This window comes from Cebidichthys violaceus, unplaced genomic scaffold, assembly GCF_023349555.1.
Source record: "Cebidichthys violaceus isolate CVI_PGR_0920_01 unplaced genomic scaffold, fCebVio1.0.p SCAF_44, whole genome shotgun sequence".
Lineage (NCBI taxonomy): Eukaryota > Metazoa > Chordata > Actinopteri > Perciformes > Stichaeidae > Cebidichthys > Cebidichthys violaceus.
This window is the reverse complement of record NW_027176639.1, coordinates 663357-682442: the sequence shown is the minus strand read 5'-3', so window position 1 is coordinate 682442 and position 19086 is coordinate 663357. Positions and strand designations below refer to the sequence as shown.

The 19086-nt window shown below is 46.6% G+C and overlaps 3 protein-coding genes across 5 annotated transcripts; 1 reads left to right on the top strand and 2 right to left on the bottom strand.

Annotated features, from left to right (window-relative positions):
• Nucleotides 1-492: 492 nt before the first annotated feature.
• On the bottom strand, nucleotides 493-6134 carry wiza (WIZ zinc finger a). Of its 2 annotated transcripts, none has more exons than XM_068729048.1 (9): nucleotides 5117-6134; nucleotides 4786-4858; nucleotides 4067-4567; nucleotides 3209-3961; nucleotides 2769-3119; nucleotides 2114-2328; nucleotides 1819-1999; nucleotides 1564-1723; nucleotides 493-1405 (listed from the first exon to the last, which is right to left on the bottom strand). In XM_068729048.1, exons 1-9 carry the CDS (start codon nucleotides 5543-5545, stop codon nucleotides 1249-1251), a joined length of 2820 nt encoding a protein of 939 aa, XP_068585149.1. In that variant the 5' UTR covers nucleotides 5546-6134; the 3' UTR covers nucleotides 493-1248. The 2 variants fall into 2 exon arrangements, with proteins under 2 accessions (XP_068585149.1, XP_068585150.1); XM_068729049.1 differs by having other exon boundaries at nucleotides 4067-4564.
• Nucleotides 6135-10864: 4730 nt separating this feature from the next.
• Nucleotides 10865-14111, top strand: prdx2 (peroxiredoxin 2). Its single transcript, XM_068728958.1, has 6 exons — nucleotides 10865-10972; nucleotides 12032-12155; nucleotides 12252-12405; nucleotides 12891-13013; nucleotides 13249-13379; nucleotides 13699-14111. Exons 2-6 carry the CDS (start codon nucleotides 12053-12055, stop codon nucleotides 13779-13781), a joined length of 594 nt encoding a protein of 197 aa, XP_068585059.1. The 5' UTR covers nucleotides 10865-10972; nucleotides 12032-12052; the 3' UTR covers nucleotides 13782-14111.
• A 1036-nt stretch (nucleotides 14112-15147) lies between these two features.
• On the bottom strand, nucleotides 15148-17171 carry LOC137886465 (transcription factor JunB-like). 2 transcript variants are annotated; one of them, XM_068728928.1, is made up of 2 exons: nucleotides 16677-17169; nucleotides 15148-16435 (listed from the first exon to the last, which is right to left on the bottom strand). In XM_068728928.1, exon 2 carries the CDS (start codon nucleotides 16395-16397, stop codon nucleotides 15489-15491), a length of 909 nt encoding a protein of 302 aa, XP_068585029.1. In that variant the 5' UTR covers nucleotides 16398-16435; nucleotides 16677-17169; the 3' UTR covers nucleotides 15148-15488. The 2 variants fall into 2 exon arrangements, with proteins under 2 accessions (XP_068585029.1, XP_068585028.1); XM_068728927.1 differs by having other exon boundaries at nucleotides 15148-17171.
• Nucleotides 17172-19086: the final 1915 nt, after the last annotated feature.

Sequence of the window (19086 nt, the reverse complement as noted above, 5' to 3'; positions counted from 1 at the left end):
GCTGTGCGCCGTTTACCAAATTTAAACCGTTCGACTTCCTCCGGCTGAAGGATTCCCGCTCCATCGAGGATCGATAAAGGACGGAGGACCTGGTGCAGCAGCCATACAGGTGGTAAGATCAATGACCCTTTGTCAACACAGTGACGGCTAAAGAGCCGGAGGGCGGAGGAAATCAAATCAGCATCCCCTCTTTAAACACAAGGGACAGCAGCTCAGAGACGCTTTGCTCCGAGGGCAAATCTTTCACCAAACTGACCTTTACGGTCTACAGGTTTTTTTTTATAGTTTGGGGGGGGGGGGGGGGGGGGGGCTGAGACACAACAATGTGGTCTTGAGCATGAACAGCAACATCCCCTCATTTCCTGTCACCTCTCCGCTGTACACCCTCGAATAAACATATATAATAATATACATATATTTTGTGAGATGCTGGTGTAGCGCAGGATGTTTCTTCTAAATTGATTTGTAAAAAAAACAACAACAACCAAAACATGTTTTTATATACAAGACACAATTTTATTAATATAAGTGTTAAAAAACATATGTAAAAAGAGCAGAAAAACAACAGAGTGATTGGAGTTGTACCTGAAGAAAGTGTCAATAATGGAAACAGACGGTTGAGGCTTTGATTTTCAGGAGATTAAACATTAATGAACATTTTTTTTTTCCACACGTTACATTTTTTATTTTTTTTTTATTTCTTGTCTCGAGTGTTTTGTTATTCATTTCCATTTAAAAAGAAAGAGAATCTATCCAGATTTATGGTAAAAAACCCTTTAAAAAAAATGAATGTATGAAACAAAAGACTCAATTCAAAAACATACAAAAAGAGATTAAGTAGACGGACAGACTCAGTAGGACACAAATCACTGACCCGGAATGTTCTTTCAGTGTCCGACATTAAATAACGACAACTATTGAATATATCACATCACAACACATTTACAACATCGACACGAATGGTAGGAAGTATGAGCAGGAGGAGGAACGCACCGGACATCAACATGAGGGACGAACCGGCTTTGGATATTAACCCCAAAACATCCAGAGATCCGTGTTGTGATCTATTGTATTCAGTGGATTTTTACCTGAGTGGATTCTGCTGCTTTGCTCATATGGCTCACGCTTGCCCTCTCTAGGACAAAAGAGGGAACGTCAAACTCGCACCGTTTGTCCCCTCGGAGAAGACGTAAGGCCTTTTCGTCCCGACGTGTCCTTTGCTGCGAACTACAGAGGACACTTTGTGGACTAGACGGCGACCGGAGGGACGAGCGCCGGGGCTGCCACCGCTGCGGCCGGAGGAGACGCTTTGCCTTTGTAGCCCAGCGACAGGATGTGCTTCTGCAGGTGTGTGATCCACCGCTCCTGAACCGACAGAGGTCCGTGAAACACTTCCTCGCAGAACCTGAACAGAAGCACAGAGAGGAGATGGAAATACTTAGTCCTCCGCCGTCTCTTCCTCCCCTCGTTACGTGTCACCTTATTGGTCCACTGCTCTAAACCCCCGTCATTCACCGACTCCGAGGGGAATGTGATTCTTTGTTTTCTACTTTATAGACCGACCTGCACTTCAGGGAGTAGACCTTGCCCACCAGTTTGACCAGAGGTGTAAGTGGGGGCTTTGGCAGCATAGCGGGGATGCTGCCTGACCGTGATGGCTGCTGGGAATTGGTGTCCTGATTTTCTCCCCCTGCTCGTGCAACATGTTTCGGCGGGTGGACCCCTGAAACCACAGAGAAAGGCAATAGAATCTTGTAGAAATGTTATTTTTTTATTTTTTTTTTTTTTACAGTATATCCGTCTATTTTCGTCTCTCACCCCTTGAGGAGCGCACGCCGGAGTCGCCGTGGGCTGCAAACGTCCGTCCGTGGCTGGTTGCGTGTCTGGATGAGCCGGCAGTCACTCCCAAGTTCTCCCTGCTCACCGAAAGCTTCAGGCCGCCGCCGGCGACGGAGTCAGAGTCTGTGGACAGAGAGGGCGAAGCGGCGCCTCTCTGGGACTGAACGGACGTGAACGGACAGGAGATTAGACTCGACGCTGCTTTGACACATTGTTACGTATCCTGATGTGAATTTAGAATGATTTAAAAAGCACATTTTAGAGCGCGGCCCACCTTCTTGATGTAAAGGTCTCCCATGCGATAGCGTTGGGTTATGGCCGCCACCTTCACCGGGTCCCTGCGGATCAACTCGCTGAGGAGTTCGATGGGCGAGCTCGCTCCGTCCGCCTTCCATTCAACGATGCCCAGCTGGCGGAGGTGGGCCCGCGCGTGGCTGGCCAGGGCCTTGCGGTTTTCAAAGTCGAAGCCGCAAAGCTCACAGGAGGCGTCTGACACAAAAGGAGACGAGGGTCAGTATCTAGAGTAGACGTTCAGGCAGTTCCGGGAACAGTTTGAAGAGAGATTTGACTTATATTTGCATGTGTTGAACCCGTTCAATCCACAGGGATTCCCTCTCATCTATCATGTTCGAGATTTTAAAAAGGCACGCCGGTAGAATCTGTACAATAGTCAACAGCGGAGTAACGCCAAGAGTGATGAGAATGTGTTGAGGCCACATTGCATTGTGGGATGTGTCTCATGAGGAGAGATTACATGGAAAAGAGGCTAATCTTTTGGCTCAAAGTCTCAGATTTTAAAGGATAAGGCCGGTGTTGCTTTGTGTTTTTCTTATTAACAATAAATCCAGTGAAAAGACAAAAACAGCACAACAGTGTGGCTCGCTATCTGATAACAACGTGGCTGCTTTACAGAGGTGTTAATGTATTACCGCCGTGTGACGCCCCGCTCCTGCCAGACGAGGGCTTCTCCTTCATGGAATAATCAAGAGGCGCTGTGGAGGGGTTGGAGGCCGGTTCCCCCGGCTGGAGGCTGTCGTGGGACCTTCTGGAGCCTTGAGGGGCCCACGTGGCTTTGCCCGATGACCCAGCGGACACGGGCACTTTCTTGCCTTCGTCGCCGCGCATCATGACCTCTCTGAGGAGGTCGATCGGCGACGTCCTGGTCGACCAGGTGAGGCCGAGCTGGCGCAGGTGGGCGCGGGCGTGGCACGACAGCGCTTTGCGGGTCTCAAACAGTTGGCCGCAGAAATCGCAAAGGACAGTCGGCGGGGATTGTACATCTGTGGAATGGCGGAAGGGAAATAAAGAGGATGAATCCACACTTTGGTGTACGCAGACAAACAAACGGCTGAACGGCTCTCTGCTTTACCTGCATTCAGAGGCTTTGAAGCAGCAGGTGACTTCAGCGTCGGGGAGTTGCCGTTCGCGCTGGATCCCTTCGGTTGAACAGACACCTCAACCTCCACAGGTTCAGGCTTCGGCTTCCTGTGAAGGGGGTCCACAGCGAGCCGAAAGCCTTTCTTAGCCTTTGGGGCCCGGTTAACGGGGGACCGGGCGTACTTTGCAGGGCTGGAGGAGAGCGACGTGGAGGGGAACGGGGCCGCCGATGAGCCGGTTGCACTGTTCATGTTGGGAGGGCGCACGGCTTCCAGCATGCCGCTGCTCACCAGTTCTTGGACGGCGTCAATCGAGGAGCTTTTCCCCAGCAGGTCGACCACTCCGATCTGACGCAGGTGAGCGCGTGCGTGGATGGCCAGGCCTTTGCGATTCTCAAACTTCTCTCTGCACAGAATGCAGGTGAAGGCCTCTGACGCTTTAGGCCGTTTGCTGGGCGGGGACGCGGGAGGAGAGGACCGATCGGAGGGTCGCTTAGAGGACGATCTGGAGGGACTGTTTGAGGTGCTCGCTCCCTCCTGCTGCGGCTGCTGCTCGCTGCTGATGGGCTTGAGATCCTCCTCCTCCATGATCTGGTAAAGCAAGTCGATCGGGCTGCCCTTGACGTCGCCGTCGGGGATTCCAATCTGGCGCAGATGTGCCCGAGCATGACCCGACAGGCCTTTGCGTGTCCCGTACCAGCAGCCACAGAGCTGGCACACATGGACCTCATTGTTGGTGTCTGAAGCTGCAAGAATGAAGAGAAATGATGAGTAAAAGGACTCTGAGCTCTGTCTTGCACATACAGCTACTCCCCCTCACTACACTTTACACATCTAGAATTCAGTCGTACCTAAGGTGATGGGGGCGTCGGTTTCCAGCGGCGCCCACAACGGCTTGGCTTTGGTTTTGTGCTCCGAGGACGAGCTGCTGCCGCCTTCGCTTGTTCTGGACTCCACCGGCTTCAGACCGGAGGAGGACGAGGGGGCGGCAGAGGTCGGTGTCTCCTTTCGTCTGGCTGGAGATCCCTGAGGATCCATCTTTTGTGGCGCCGTCACGGCTCTACCCCCCGCTTTGCCGGAGTCGCTCCTGTCCTCTGGTGCCGAAGGTGTCCTGGACTCCTGCTGGGAAGCCTTTTTGAGAGAGATCGGCCCAGGCACGGAGGAGTCCGCTTTGAAATCGTGGGGGGAGTCGCCCCTCTCCTGGATGAGCTGGTAGAGCAGTTCAATGGGAGCGCCGCTGCTCTCCGACAACGTCACGCCGAGCTGCCGGAGGTGGAGGCGGGCGTGGCTGGAGAGCCCTCGTCGCGTCTCGAAGATCGTTCCGCAGACCTCGCAGACGACCGGGGCTGCTGCTGCGGAGTTCAGACGGGAGTTTGTTATCGCAACTTTAATGGGAGCGCTTCAGTCAGCGAACATGAAGCTTGTTTTGTAATCAAAATAATACAACGATCAAGGTCTAATCACTGCGTCGAGCAACTCGATGAATAAGCAAGCACCTTCAGGCTCTTGTAACAACGTATATATATATATGTTGTATTATTTAGGAGCTCGTTCATAACAGCGTCTCTACCTTGTGAATCCATGGCGGCCAACGTGTTTGTGGGATTCTTCTGAGTGATGAGAGAGTTGAATCTCTGCAGATCCTGTGTGCACAAAGGCAAGAGGATTACATAAACCTGGTGAAAGAGTACCATCACTTGTGATGACAATGTACAGTCCCTTCCGCCTCTGTTCTCTCTCTCCATTCTTGTCAAAACATACATAAAAGGATACAAACATTCATTTCTGGTGCCGTTAATGCTGATAACACTAGACGTCTGATTGCAACATGATGTTGGTTGTTGTGAGTCCTTCCATCGTGAGAGACACGAGTTGTTTGAAACCTGCTGGCCGTGACGTACCTTCCTCTGCGCGGCCAGGTGGGCGTGTCGTCGGGCCCTTTTCTTGCGGCGCGCCGCTGACGTCGCGTCCTGACCTGCACACCCGACCTTTTGAGAGGAAAAGTCAAACACAGAGGGGGCCGCCTCGGTCTTCAGTTTATTGGTACGGCGAAGCACCAGCACGCCTGACTCAAACGCCCTCTCCCCGACATAGTCCTCGCCCACAAAGTGCTCGCTACAGACCCGAGCGTCCCGCCGGACGGGGGTCGTCTCTCGTCTGAGCGCAGCTAGCCAACGACGAAGCACCACGTGCCGCTTAAAGGGCAAAGAATGAAAGTGGACAGTCTTCCCTTCGTTTTTGGCTTTATAAAACTCGTTGCTGCATCCGGGGGCGATGCAGAAGTGGCCCCCTCGGCACCGCGTTAACGCTCGGGGTTCATTATTGTCCATTGAGCTGTCATTAAACTTTATGTGAAGCGTAATGTAACGGGTAGGACTTCACGGGCTGCGACAGGAATAGATTACTTATTTGAATACAGCGTTAGACCTATAACTCGTGTTAGAATCCCAACTGTTGCTCACTACAACGTTACACGATCGTAATATCGCGACAACTTTTGGTTGCCCTTAAAGAAATATTTCACGTTAGCAACTTGAAAATGTTATTGCCAATCGCCTCTTTCTAGTTGCATCGTTCGCGTTACAACTTCTAGTAGAGCACAGCCCACCGAGCCACCGTTAACGTCCATTATAAAAAGGTGTAAGTGGCCGAGCATCCTTTTGAGAGAAAGCTAACTTAACGTTATCGCGAATGCAGCCTTTGTTTTGATCTGGAACAATGCTAACGTTAGCCGCGCGCTAGCTCAAATTAAACGCAATTTAAGCGAAACGGCGAATAGCTACGCACCCCTGCGCCCTAGACTGGAAATCAAACGACACGTATCAAATGTAGATAAAGGTGGATTTACCTAAAAGGTGGAACACATTGCCTCAGTAACGTTACATCTGTTTCAGACACTGACCACAAGCTTAGCGGAAGTAGGCGTCCACACATTCCCGGTGATGAATGAGTTTTCAAAATAAAAACACTTGGAGGTTATACCAACAAGAGCTGACCAAATGTGACGCTTTGAGACAATCTGCAGAGAAAGCCAGAGGGCTCAATTATTACTCTAAACATGAAATATCACTGCTTTATTTTTCAAGGACTAGTAACTATCGTCCCACTGAAAAGTCACCTGATTAATGCCACTTGTGAAACTCTTTTATTTGACAACAAATGTTTGTTATTTAAAGAAAGCTAATCATACTGTTGTACTGCCATTGTGTGTTTCTATTTCCAAGTGATAATAAAGTTTTATTCTGTTTTACTTTATTGAATGTGTCTGTGCGATGCACCTATTCTTGCCACGCCGCTCCAAGACAATGTGAGACCGAGTCAAATTACTTGTATGTGCAATTGTACTTGACAATAAACCGATTCTGATATGACTGAACTGGACTGAACTGATTACTTGATACTGAGGCTGGCCAAAAACTCACACTGTAGAAAGCCTACTGTGAACACACACAGTAATGAACTGGTTGCCAGTTATTTACTCTATTTCTTTTTTTACAGTAACTTACTTGCATAGTACCAGTTATAAGGTCTACACGACCAAACAATGCCTTGATTTTGATTTTTAATCTATTTTTATTTAATCACACTTGTGCCAGACACTCAAAAGAAGATGATCTTGTGTCGGAAGAAGTAATCTAAAACTGTAATTAAAACACTGTAAAAAATACTTCATTAGCTACAGGTAAAAGTGGTGTTTTGAAAATGTTACTGAAGTAAAAGTACATATGATTAGAAAAAAAGTATAAAAAAGTACTTGGAATGTTGTGCAGTAGAAGTATAAAGTGGCTCATGTAATGCACCTCTTAATTGTGGCCTATAGTACTTAATATAGGCGACTACTTTCTTCCACTGTTTTTTACTTATTGTTTCTCCTCAGCCCATCCAAATACATGCTGCTGAATGATAAGAATGATTCTGACAGAACTGAACATGGAATAGAACCCGATGATGTCGTAGAGTCATAGAGAGTCCAGAGAAGCTCAGTCCTTCGAATCACAACCACACTGAGTCCACACACTGAGGCTGAGACACTTTTCTGTCCCTCTTTGAGTTTTTATATCAATATTAGTGTGGAGTTTGCTTCAAAACGATTCATGGCAATGAGTGAGATGTCAGGTAAGCTGAGAATAAGAAAGAAAAGTCAGATATATTGTAACTGTGAACGACGGAAAACCACAGAAAACTCTTCAACTGTGAATGTGAATATACTTATGTGGTTTTGAAATAATGATTGGGCTTTTAAACAATTGATAATTTACATTTTTCTCATTGGAAAAAATTAATTGTTTGGTAAAAAGTTTAGTTTTACTCTGTTTTTTTTGTTGTTTTTATTCAAATCAGTCATGCAGTAATATCAGTGTAGAATAAATATATCTTAACTGTTGTAATTGAGTAAATCTTTCAGACTATCAATGTGATAACATCTGCATGAATATGCATGTAACATGGTCTGATAAAAATAATGTTAGAATAATATCAGTCTACTCATACTTTTTATATTCATCGACTATCTTTCCTGATATTCTGTTTGTTGTTTTACAAGATTGTGCTTTATTTTGAAAAAAAACATATTGCCACATTTAGTCCACTGTGTTTGAAAAAAAAAAAAATGAACAGTAGCTGAAATAATGTAGTAAAGCTTTGCTTATTTATTTCTCTGCCAGTACAGAAAAATCATAATGTTTCTCCGAAAGCATGACCGTCTGGAATGGTTTGATGTAACTTATTCTGTGTTTTTCTCAAAAAACTTGAAGGAATGCATTCAGGCAAAAAAAGATAAATGAAAACAAATCAAAAACGTTATCTTGCATCAGAAATCAGTGCAGCGCTGGCAGCCTGGAAACCCTCCATGTGTGTCTTGGTCTTATGCAGATGTATGAAACAGACAAAGTGTAATGTTGTTTCATCTCCTCATCTTTGCTCTCCTCAGACTTCCCGATATACAATGGAACCCTGCTGGCTTCCAGCTACATGGTCCAGGCCTTTCTCGGGGAGGGCTCCTTCGGAAAAGTGGCCGAGTGTGCTCACATTATAACCAATGAGAGGGTGGCCATCAAAATAACCAAAGACATGCCCTTTTTCACTGAGCAAGCACTGGAAGAGGTCGAGCACAAACTGTCTATTTATCAGAACTCAAGCTGGACGTGCATGTTGAAATATTTAGCGAGTCCATCTTTCACATTTATTATGTCGTTTGTCTTTCAGGTGTAAACAGTGAAAATCTAACTTTTCATATTTTTCATACAGATCAAAATTCTCGAGCAGCTGCAGACTCTGGATCCAGACGAATGTAGTCTGGTGAGGTGGTATGGCTCCTTCTTCCATGGAGGGCTTGTGTGTCTGAAGTTTGAGCTTCTAGACCTGAGTCTGAACGAGTACATGGAGGAGAGAGGTTACGCTCTGTCCTTACATGAGCTACGCCCGGTCATACATCAGGTATGTGGAACTTTTACTTTTATCAGAAGTATAATTTGATACACTTACAATTCAGTGGAAAATCAATACTTAATAATAATGTACGTCGTTGTGACCTAATGAACCTAAATATTTGTGTGTTTCTTCAGCTGACCACAGCTCTGCTCCACCTCAAGGCCCTGGAAATCATGCATGCTGATTTAAAGCCTGAAAACATAATGGTCGTGGACAGCAGGCAGCAGCCGCTGCAAGTCAAGCTCATTGACTTTGGCCTGGCTCGCTACGTGTGCGATGCTCTTCCGGGGACATGTTTGCAGAGTCTGTGGTACAGGTTAGTTCAGAAAACATGTGGCAAAAGACGCTGTGACTTTGTGACTCCAGTCCAGGAGCCAACCGGAGAAGTCTGTGGTTTATGTGTAAACGGCACGACAGAGGTGAGGTTTTCACTTCTTATTCGTAAAGTTTACAATCTTTCTTTATCTCTTTTGCTCAGGGCTCCGGAGGTCATTCTGGGTCAGGTCTTCTCCGAGTCAATAGACATGTGGTCTCTCGGTCTGGTGGCTGCAGAACTTGCCGTGGGCTCCCCGCTTTTTAACGGGCGGCACGAATATGATCAGATGAAATTCATTGTGGACATGTTGGGTCAGCCACACGACTATCTGATGGACTGTGGACTAAAGACCTCTCGCTTCTTTTGCATTGAGAGCAGCAATGACCAGGATACCTGGAGGCTTAAGGTATGTCTGTCTGTCTGTCTGTCTGTCTGTCTGTCTGTCTGTCTGTCACTAAAGATAAATGATGTAACTTAAACACAATCTCTTTGCAGTCTCCTGAGGAGTTTGCCAGAAACACTGGGCATTATTTCATAGACACCAGATGGTCTCGCTACCGTTCTCTGGATGCCATGGAGAAGGTAGGTGGTCTCTTTTGATGTAAATATCAATCATTTTAATTGATGCAAGATGCCATCACATGTTCTTTATTGACTCCCATTGATCCAATACCATTATTAGACATGTTTTGACTTTACATTTCTTGTTGTTCCAGATGATGATGACTTTTAGAAACGAGCCAGAGAGGGAAGAGCTGCGGCACTTTGTGGACCTCTTGAAAAAGATGCTGCTGGTGGACGAAAGCGAGCGAATAATTCCCCTTGATGTGCTGAAGCATCCGTTCTTCTCTGTGGAGCATGTGGAGCAGCTCACTGACAGCAGCAAAGACATGGACTTTGAAAAGCTGTTGGCTGCCTTGGAGGAGGCTGAGCCAAACGTCCCTCAGCTGCCTTCCTCACAGACGAACATCGTCCACAGTTCTGAACTTTGCAACGCTGCAATCGAGGCCATTACTCTGCATGAGGAAACAGTTTTTACTGATCCAGAAAATGTCTCTGTAAAGCCTGAGGATGCTGAGGACAAAGCAGCACATACCCAGCCTGGTAAGTCACATGTCTAAAGCCCTCACAGTCTCCTTGTGTTTATAATTTTGTTCCAACTAACATCCTGCGTCTTTATTGTTGTTCAGAGGTTGTAGTGGAGACCAGCAGTGAGACGGTGGGCTGTTTCGCCTTGTTCTTTAAGAGGATCAGACATTTTTTCTCACGGCCATTCCGGTCTTCGTGATCAGTATTGTGTTTCACAATAAAACTATTGACTGACCTCATAAATGTGTTATGATGTGTGGCGATGAGACAAAGTAAAACAACATGCATTTTTTTTTTTTAATACAACAAAACATGATGTGTATGTCAAGTTCAATGTGACTAAAGTTGTATGTCAACGTAGATGAGAATTCCTAGAATCATAAAAAGTCAACAGAATAAACTAAATATACAGATGAGGACCATGTGACATGGGCAAAAGCTTTAGAACAGCTTTTAAATGGTGCGTGTGTGTGCGTGTGTGTGTGTGTGTAACATTTACATTGGATATTTTGTGTTGTGTTAAAAAAGTATTTCCCTCTAAAATGTTGAAGAGCTAAAGTAGGAAGTAGAATAACATGGAAGTATTCAAGTAAAACATGCCTACTTCAAACAACTTACAGCATATGAGTAAATACAGCTTCCCCCATTGGACGTTATACATACACAACGTTAATGCATGCAATTAATGTCTTTCTAATCAGGTAATTTGGTTCACCTGCCGGCAAAGCAACACAGGATAACACGCTCCAATCTCAACCTTGACTTTGAAATATAAATACATTTCACTTCCGGGGACATAGAACTGGCCCCGCCCCCCTTCTTTGCACTCAACCGTCCCTTCCCTGAGAGCTCTCCCCCCTGTCAGCAGCAGACCTCTCCGCTCTGCAAACTTCTCCTCCTCGGCTTCACGTCTAAAAGACAGGTGAGTGTGTGTGTGAAGCGAGGGTTCGTTCGTTCGTCCGTTCGTCCGTCCGTCCGTCTCTCGGCACCGTCGGGTGGTTCACGTCGTGTCTGCTCGGCTCGGGCCCCCCCTCCGGGACAAGGAGAGGCGGACAAAAGAATACCGGTTCCCTAACGTTACATTAAGCTAATGTTGAGCTAGCCGAGGCGGTGCGGGTCAGTCGCTCGCCTCCTCTTAAGTGTTTGGGCCTGTTTCTGGCTCTTTCTTTGTCCCCGGTGCTGCAGGAGAGAGACAGAGACAGACTGCTCGATGTCTCCCTCCTCCTCGCTATTGTGCGACGTTTACTTCTTTCCTCCTCATTTTGAAACTTTTAAATTGTAGATCTTTGACCTACTAGCGCTGGACTTTGACCAACGGTCACGACTGTCGTGTCTTACCAGTGAGAAGACAAAGGACCGTTCTCTTTTTTTTTTTTGTCTGGTTTTGACTCATAACGAGGGTTGTCTTTATATATATATATATATATATATATATATATATATATATATATATATATATATATATATATATATATATATATACACACATTGTTAAATATAACGTCAAACTGCAACTATTTAACATAATAACTGCCTCGTGGCTGCTTTGAAGGCCTGGTTGGATCAATACTGTGTTTAGTTTAACGAATTACATCCTGCGTTTTTTTTTTTGTCTATACGTGCACATATCAAAACTTTATTTAAAAACGCACACCTACACTTTTTTTTTTTTTTTTATAAATCATGTCTACAAGATATCAACGTGTGTCCTTTTTATTTTACGTAGCATGGTTACGTAAGCGTCTTAATCGGCTATTGTTCCTGCGGGCTTATCAACATGACTTGCATGTGACTTCACACGGTTTTCCTAACTGAACAGGCCTTCGAGCTGTGAAACCCGTCTTGTGTCTTTTTAAGCCTCCAGGCTGAAATACTATTAAACTTGTGGTTTTCGGGGCTCCACCCAGCGGGGCACGCCTATGAGATGTAATAATTGTCTGGTAAATTATATGTGTGCTGTTGTTGTGTTTCTCCCTCCCAGGCATTTTTGCAAACCGTCACCATGTCCGCTGGAAATGCTAAGATTGGCCAGCCTGCCCCGAACTTCAAAGCCACCGCTGTGGTGGACGGACAGTTTAAGGACATCCAGCTGTCGGACTACAAAGGTAACTTGGTGTTATTTCACGCTTATTTATTGTTACATTTTAGTTTCATATCTAATATGGGTCATATCTCCTCTTTCTCGCTCCTGTGCTCTTCAGGGAAGTACGTGGTCTTCTTCTTCTACCCGCTGGACTTCACGTTCGTCTGTCCCACCGAGATCGTGGCGTTCAGCGACAGGGCGGAGGAATTCCGCAATGTCGGCTGCGAGGTGATCGGCTGCTCCGTGGACTCTCACTTCAGCCACTTGGCCTGGTGAGAAAACGAGTCTTACCGCAATTGTTGCGACATCATCGTCCGTGCGGCCAACGTGTGTCGGCAAGTAGACAAGGCAGAGCTGCTTTTGTTTCAGTTATTAATTTTGCAGGTGACCTGTGAAAATGTATTTTATTCTCGTTGCAACACATCAACGGCAACGCCGGTCTTTCCACAAATATCATACTAAACATGAACACAAAGACAAAAGCTGTTAGACACAAAGGAACACGAGCGTTCCGTAACTGTTTCTCGTAGAGAAGCCGTTTGGGTCGGATGTGAAGCAGCACGGTTTATCTCCCGTCGCTGTGCTGCTCTGCGGCGTCTTGATAAGTCCCGAGCCAACGGTCTCTGCGGCGGTTGTTGATGCAGGGTTAGATTTTGGCGCGCTTTTAAGTACGGTACATCAGAAGTGAGAGTAATGCTGTCTTGTCAGGTTGACGGCCTGTAAACGGGTTTTTGATTTTGCCGTTTCTTCCCCACAGGATCAACACACCAAGGAAGCAGGGAGGTCTGGGGAGCATGAAGATCCCCCTCGTGGCAGACCTCACCAAGACGATCTCCAGGGACTATGGTGTGCTGAAGGAGGACGACGGCGTCGCGTACAGGTCAGGAGAAAAAAAAAAACCCCTGCCTTTTTGGTTTTAAGTGAAAGGCCAGTAGTGGTGCAGTGGCAGCTTGATATAAGTAGACGGAGCAAAGCAACGTACTGCTGTGGACGGAGGATATAATGGCTCCAGTAGTACTTTCTTCTAGGTGCTAAAAATATGTTTTGCTGCTGCCCCCGTCCCCGTCACGAGATCATGAGATGTTTGTACTTAAACCTTCACTTGTGCCCGTCAGGGGTCTGTTTGTGATCGACGACAAGGGCATCTTGAGGCAGATCACGATCAATGACTTGCCCGTGGGTCGCTCTGTGGACGAGACTCTGCGCCTGGTCCAGGCCTTCAAGCACACTGACAAATACGGAGAGGGTGAGTGAAACCCCCGTTTGTTGTTTTGGCTTCAGTTAATAAAAACCCGTGCTCTCTCTCTCTCTCTCTCTCTCTTACTACATACAATGCTTAGTTGTACTGTTCCTTCCTTCTTTATTTATTTGTGTAATTTTCGATTCTTTGCACACATCACAACTATCATGTAAAACAGTTGGAGAAACGTGTTTTTAAATTAGGTTGTTTGTTTTGCCCTCGGGGGGGGTGTTCACACACACGTACTTTGCCCTCAGCCTATGTGGAGTTCACTGTCCGCTACACATTGTGCTAAACGTTACTCCTCCCTCTCTCCGCCACACAGTGTGCCCCGCCGGCTGGAAACCTGGCAGCGACACCATCATCCCCGACGTCCAAAAGAGCAAAGACTTCTTCTCCAAGCAGTGAATGTGAAGGTCCTCTGGCTGACTTCCTGACCGTAGTGCTTGCCTTCAGACGAGAGGCGTTCCTGTGAAGCAGTATCTTATGGCGTCCAATCTAACGTATTAAACCCGACAAAATGTCTAAACCTGTTAGATGAATCTTTTTGTTGCGAATCTTTATCTTTGTACGTCCGGTGTACAATTGGTGGGGCGACGTCATAGTCTCGAGCACTGAAACTATTGTTGTTTTGTTCCATTTTCAGAAGAAGAAGAAAAAAAAAAGTATTGATATTTTTCCTTGCTGTAACTGAATGATTTGTTACCATCTTTTATTAAAACAGTGGATAAATTGTGACCTAAGTGTGTTTTTTTACATTGTGCACGTCGTTCCACGTGTGCCCTCTAGATGGTGCCGTAGTTCTTCCCGGATCTCTTCTACTAGTCCGGTGACTTCACAACTTGGAAGAGTTACGCTAACAGACATTTTTGGGATTAAGTTTGTTGTATGAGCCCCTGGGCCCTGTGCCCGGCTGAGGCTCAGACTACGTCACAAGGCGGTGGAGTGTTGGTTAATGTTGGAGTTGCTGAGTTTGACTCAGCTCAACAACCTGACGTTGCCAAATGGCACCGGAGCTCGTTGGGAAAGATTGGATTGTTGGACGTGCGTAAACACAGACCTGCGTGACTGTCAGCCTGAGCTGCTCCTCACTGTTAGAGGACAATGACGATGCTTTAGTTTTCTGTCATTCTGAGGAAGTAACATTGGAAGAAACCCGTGTGTGTGTCTTAAAAACAGATTGCATCATCACTCTTCAGATGAAATAATCCTGATTTTTGGGGTCATAGTTCACACCTTGTTTGTCATGTATTTGGTGTATTTCTAGCTGCCTCAGTTCTTGTCATTTCAAGCCCTTAATCAGAAAGTCTATTCTGCTTATTTGTCTGGAACTTCTTTATCAACCATTTTTTCCTGAGCTGGTGTTCTCACGACTTGTTTTGGGAAATTGAAAGCAGAATGGGGAAAGTCCCTAAACTGAAATAAACCAGTCACTGACGAGCCTCTTCATTTACGCGCACACACGCTCACACACACGCACGTTGTGGTGCGAAGGGGAGAGCGCAGCGTTTCTGACGGGTAATGTAGGAGGGAGTTCCCGGAAACCTTTTCATTGTGTGACGTTTGACAGCAAAATTGACCATATATGGACTGATGTATGTACGTCAATTGGGAAACAATCCTACGCTGGGACGTCTCCAACGTCAAGCGCAACTTAACTGCTGACAAGAAGAGCTCGTTGACAACAATTGTGGTCACGCTAACGAGAATTACCGTAATCACCCGAAGAGGTGACGGTTTTAAATAACCTCAATAAGAAACAACACATTTTGGCTTAGGTTCATAATTTCATTTACTTAAATATATACTGTACAAGTAGAAAACACAGGCTCGTCAGGCTCAGCCTGACGAACACGAATAACTTACATAAGAATGTATCACAGATCGCAATTAAAGTAAAATGTAAACAGGCAAAGCCAAGACGACACTTTTAAAATCGTATTCAAAAATGCCCCAAGTGTTTTAGTCTCGTGTGATTTCTGCTGCGCCTCTTCCAGTCGTGTAGAAACCACATTGGTCCAGTTCTCTGGTATACAGACAATGTATAAAGTCAATGTTCATTGTGTTGTCAGTGCAGTTCATGTCCAGTGTTATTTTAAAAAGTGCATTGTTTCCTCAATAAGACTTCACTTTGGGCGCCAACATGAGCTGGCAGCCACTGCTCACGTGCGTCATGACTTTCTGTTTGAGTTGGGCCACCTGCTCCCGCAGCACGGACGCCGTGTTTGACAGTCCGGCGTTGTCCGTTTTCAGCACTTTCACCTTGTCCTCCAGACGAGAGATGCGCTCCAGTTTGCGCCTCCGACACTTTGAGGCTGCGAGCCGGTTCCTCAGCCGCTTGCGCTCCGCTTTCATGCGGTCCTGGTTCTCCAAATCGATGGGGGACATCGGCGGAGACCCGTCGCTGCTCAGCATGTCCGGGACCGTCTGAGGCTCCTCTTTCAACCCGCCGTACCGCTGCGAGTGCATGCCCGCGCCGGCCAGGGAGTGCTGGAAGTGGTGAGATCCGTGCGCGATGGCCTGGGGATGCTGGTGGTACTGGTGGTGCGGCAGGTAGCTGATGGTGGTGGAGGGATAGCTGGCCGCGGATGACAGACCGGGGTTCGTGTTGCAGCTGCTCAGGGTGGTGTACTCGAGCGCTTCATGCTGCATGGATGAGCCGAACACGGAGGCTGGAGTCGAGCAGACGACCCCGCCGGCGACGCCGCAGGCAACGCCGCCGATGGACACGTTAGGAGGAGCCATCTGGTTCATCTTGTGCAGGTCGTCCAGCGCTTTAACGAAACCTTCAGCGAAGCCTTCCTGCTCCTCTGTGATCCCGCGGTTGTAGAGGTACTGGGCAGGCGTCGGCGTTGTAGTGATGACCCCGTTGCTGTTCTGGATGATCAGTCGCTCCAGTTCCGGAGAGGCGAGCTTGAGTGAGCCCACGTCCGCCGTCCCGGCCGAATAGAAATCGCTATCGGCGCGCAGGTGCTGTGGCTTGAAGTTTGAGTGCCGATATGAATCGGGGAAGTTCAAGTTCATATTCTGCTTTAGCAGCTTGTAGTCTGGCAGGGCTGCGCCTGGATGGCCATAAGCAGAGAGAAACGAGTCGTCATAAAAAGGCTGTTCCATTATTGTGGACATATTTCAAAATACAAGTCAAATACAAGAGTGCGCTGCAAAAGATGCTGCGTGGACACCGAGGCTTTAGTGTCCCAATTGATTCAATCTCCAGCACAAAGTCCCGCTGTATTATTATACTGAAGACCAAAGCTATCAAAAACAGAGCAAAACTTCCAAAATAGTGGAACTGTACTGTACCAAGTCGTCGATTTGTGCCTTTAGTTGAATTCAAAGCGGAGTCCAGTGACTAATTCAGATGTTTTGATTCCACGCGAGCGTAGGAGAGTCTTTTCTGCTCTGAAACTGAGCGTTTCCTCTGTTTCCTCTGTAATGACAGGCGGCCGTCGCGCTCTGCTGTTCTTATATCATCCGGCTCCTCATGCGCTTTTACCAGCCTGCTGATTGGCTGTTTCCTCTGTGGTCCCCGCCTCCGGGAAGTCAGATACACTTGCTGACGTAGTTGCCAGGATCAAGGGATCGTAAACAGACGAGGTCTGTCCGGCGTGGGGTGGTGGTGGTGGGGGGACTCAACCCAAAGGTAAAATAGATGCAAGGGCACATCCACGCGCCTTACTGTTTATGAACAAGTACGTCTGAATGTGTCTCACAGCTCACCCAAAAACACAAGGAGCCTTATCCAACTGGAGACCTACTGGGGCACCTAAGAAACACAACACTCCCAACAACCGCTTTGCCTTTCGCTCTAAACAACAATCCCCAGCGGTAAGGATATATAGTCCGGTGCTGAGTCATACGCGGCCCGAGCTGATATCGGACAGTCCATATTTGGGTATCCTGGCGCACCAGTTCCACCCTTGACAGGAGCGGGAAGCCAATCCCATGTTGGCGCGCTTCCAGCGCTCCGGGATGTGGGAGGCGGAGGAGGCGCACTGCTGCCTGCCTTCACCCTGCAGGCAGGGAGAGGACGGGTAGGTGGCGTAAACTCTTGGGCGTGATGTCTTCAAAAAAATGCATGAAGGATAATGTCTGTCTGGCAAAGGAAGACATAGACGCAACTCATGTAATACAAATAGAACAATATTTAAAGATATTATAGTGTAGCCTTCTGGAAAGAGTTAATAGGCTACTAATGAAACAACAAACCGGCACTTCTAATTAATATTGTAGCAATACGGTAGTTGCTGCCTATCATTAAACATTTAAAAGTAGTAGTAATTGGAGCCATTGTGTGTTTTTTCTTGTCTTCTCTAACTTCACTGTTTATATTAAGTGCACTGAACTGAATAGGAATAAAGGGAGCGTAAACAAACAGCTGAGCCTTTAAGGTAGAGTAAAGACATGTCCCCTGGACTGAACACCTGTTCGATAGAAAGACGTCTTTGTCTTCTCTGTATGGTAATGACCTCTGAATCACTTCCCAGAGGGCCGTGCGCCCACGCACATCGTCTAGTCCGACTTGCCACCTATCCTCAGGTCACGTGTGTGTGTTTGTGTGTTTTTCTCATCATGGCAGCACCTTATCCATCTTTTCTTTTTCTTTCTTTTTATCAAGCATATTTTTTCGAATATATTCATTTTGAGATTCAAAGATTTCAAGATGAGGCTATTCTTAGTTGAATAAGTTGTTTGTGAATTAAATTAATGGAATAGTGAAATCATTATTGTCTCACTTCCCATTGAAGATAATGGGAGTGTCACTGCGGGTAAAACAGTCAAATCATAACTATATTTTCTGTTTTGTTTTTCACAGTTGACCAGAGAGACATCAGCGAGGACATTTTGGGGCAAATTAGGTAATTACTTTATTTTTTGGACTCACGGTGTGATTGTTGTGGTGGAATTAAACGGACATTTTACGGTTGTTGTCTGTAGTCTGGGCTGTAAAGGGGCGAGGGGTGAGTTTAGGATTAAGAGATATTCAGACTTTTAGTACAAGTCAAGTTCAAGAGAACACAGGATCCTACTTTTCCCAGAATTAACACAACAGCATCTCTCTTTAGACCCCCCCCCCCCCCGGCCTTCCAAATAACTTCTAACAAACTCAGTGTGTACATAGATGACGAAAAAAAACCTGATGACCTCACCTGGGTTATTTTGCTCTGACTTATGCTCTGATTCAGCGCCACAAAAGAGATTATATAGATATACGTGTTTTCACAGGCTGAGCAGTAATGTGTCTGTGATGGATACCCGGCCTGTAACAGTTTAATTTGATATTGAATATGAGGTTAAACAGGTTAAACTCTTCTTCTTAAATTGGCTTTCCTTAATGCAATGAGACCAGGTTGACCGTTGAACCTTTTCTTACCTGAAGTGAGTAATCAGGTGTACCAGTTAGCCCTCACCTGACCTGCTGCATGTCGACTGGATTAAGCCAATTCCTTAGAATATCTGAAGCAACAACAACCGCATCCTGTCACACTCCCTCAGTTTGTCCAGCTGTTACGCGGCGGTCAGTTTAGGCCAAGCTCCTCCCACTGAATCAGCGGTGTGATGTGAGGAGAAACTTTCGGGGAAACAGAGAAACAGAAGTAGTTTCAGGGAAACGGAGTGAAGTATCACCCGGTGGTCAGTTCCAGTTTCAGAGTGACCTCATCCACTTCACTGAAGGTCACTATAGTCACAAAGACGTGACCGCTTATCGCAT

Coding starts and splice junctions, on each gene's coding strand:
- wiza (XM_068729048.1), bottom strand. CDS start 5,545: ATGGACAATAATGAACCCCGAGCGTTAACGCGGTGCCGAGGGGGCCAC. Junction 4,568..4,785: donor GGCCGCCATGGATTCACAAG/GTAGAGACGCTG, acceptor TGAACTCCGCAG/CAGCAGCCCCGGTCGTCTGC. Junction 3,962..4,066: donor CGACGCCCCCATCACCTTAG/GTACGACTGAAT, acceptor TCATTCTTGCAG/CTTCAGACACCAACAATGAG.
- prdx2 (XM_068728958.1), top strand. CDS start 12,053: ATGTCCGCTGGAAATGCTAAGATTGGCCAGCCTGCCCCGAACTTCAAA. Junction 12,156..12,251: donor CCAGCTGTCGGACTACAAAG/GTAACTTGGTGT, acceptor TGTGCTCTTCAG/GGAAGTACGTGGTCTTCTTC. Junction 12,406..12,890: donor CACTTCAGCCACTTGGCCTG/GTGAGAAAACGA, acceptor TCTTCCCCACAG/GATCAACACACCAAGGAAGC.
- LOC137886465 (XM_068728927.1), bottom strand. CDS start 16,499: ATGTCCACAATAATGGAACAGCCTTTTTATGACGACTCGTTTCTCTCT.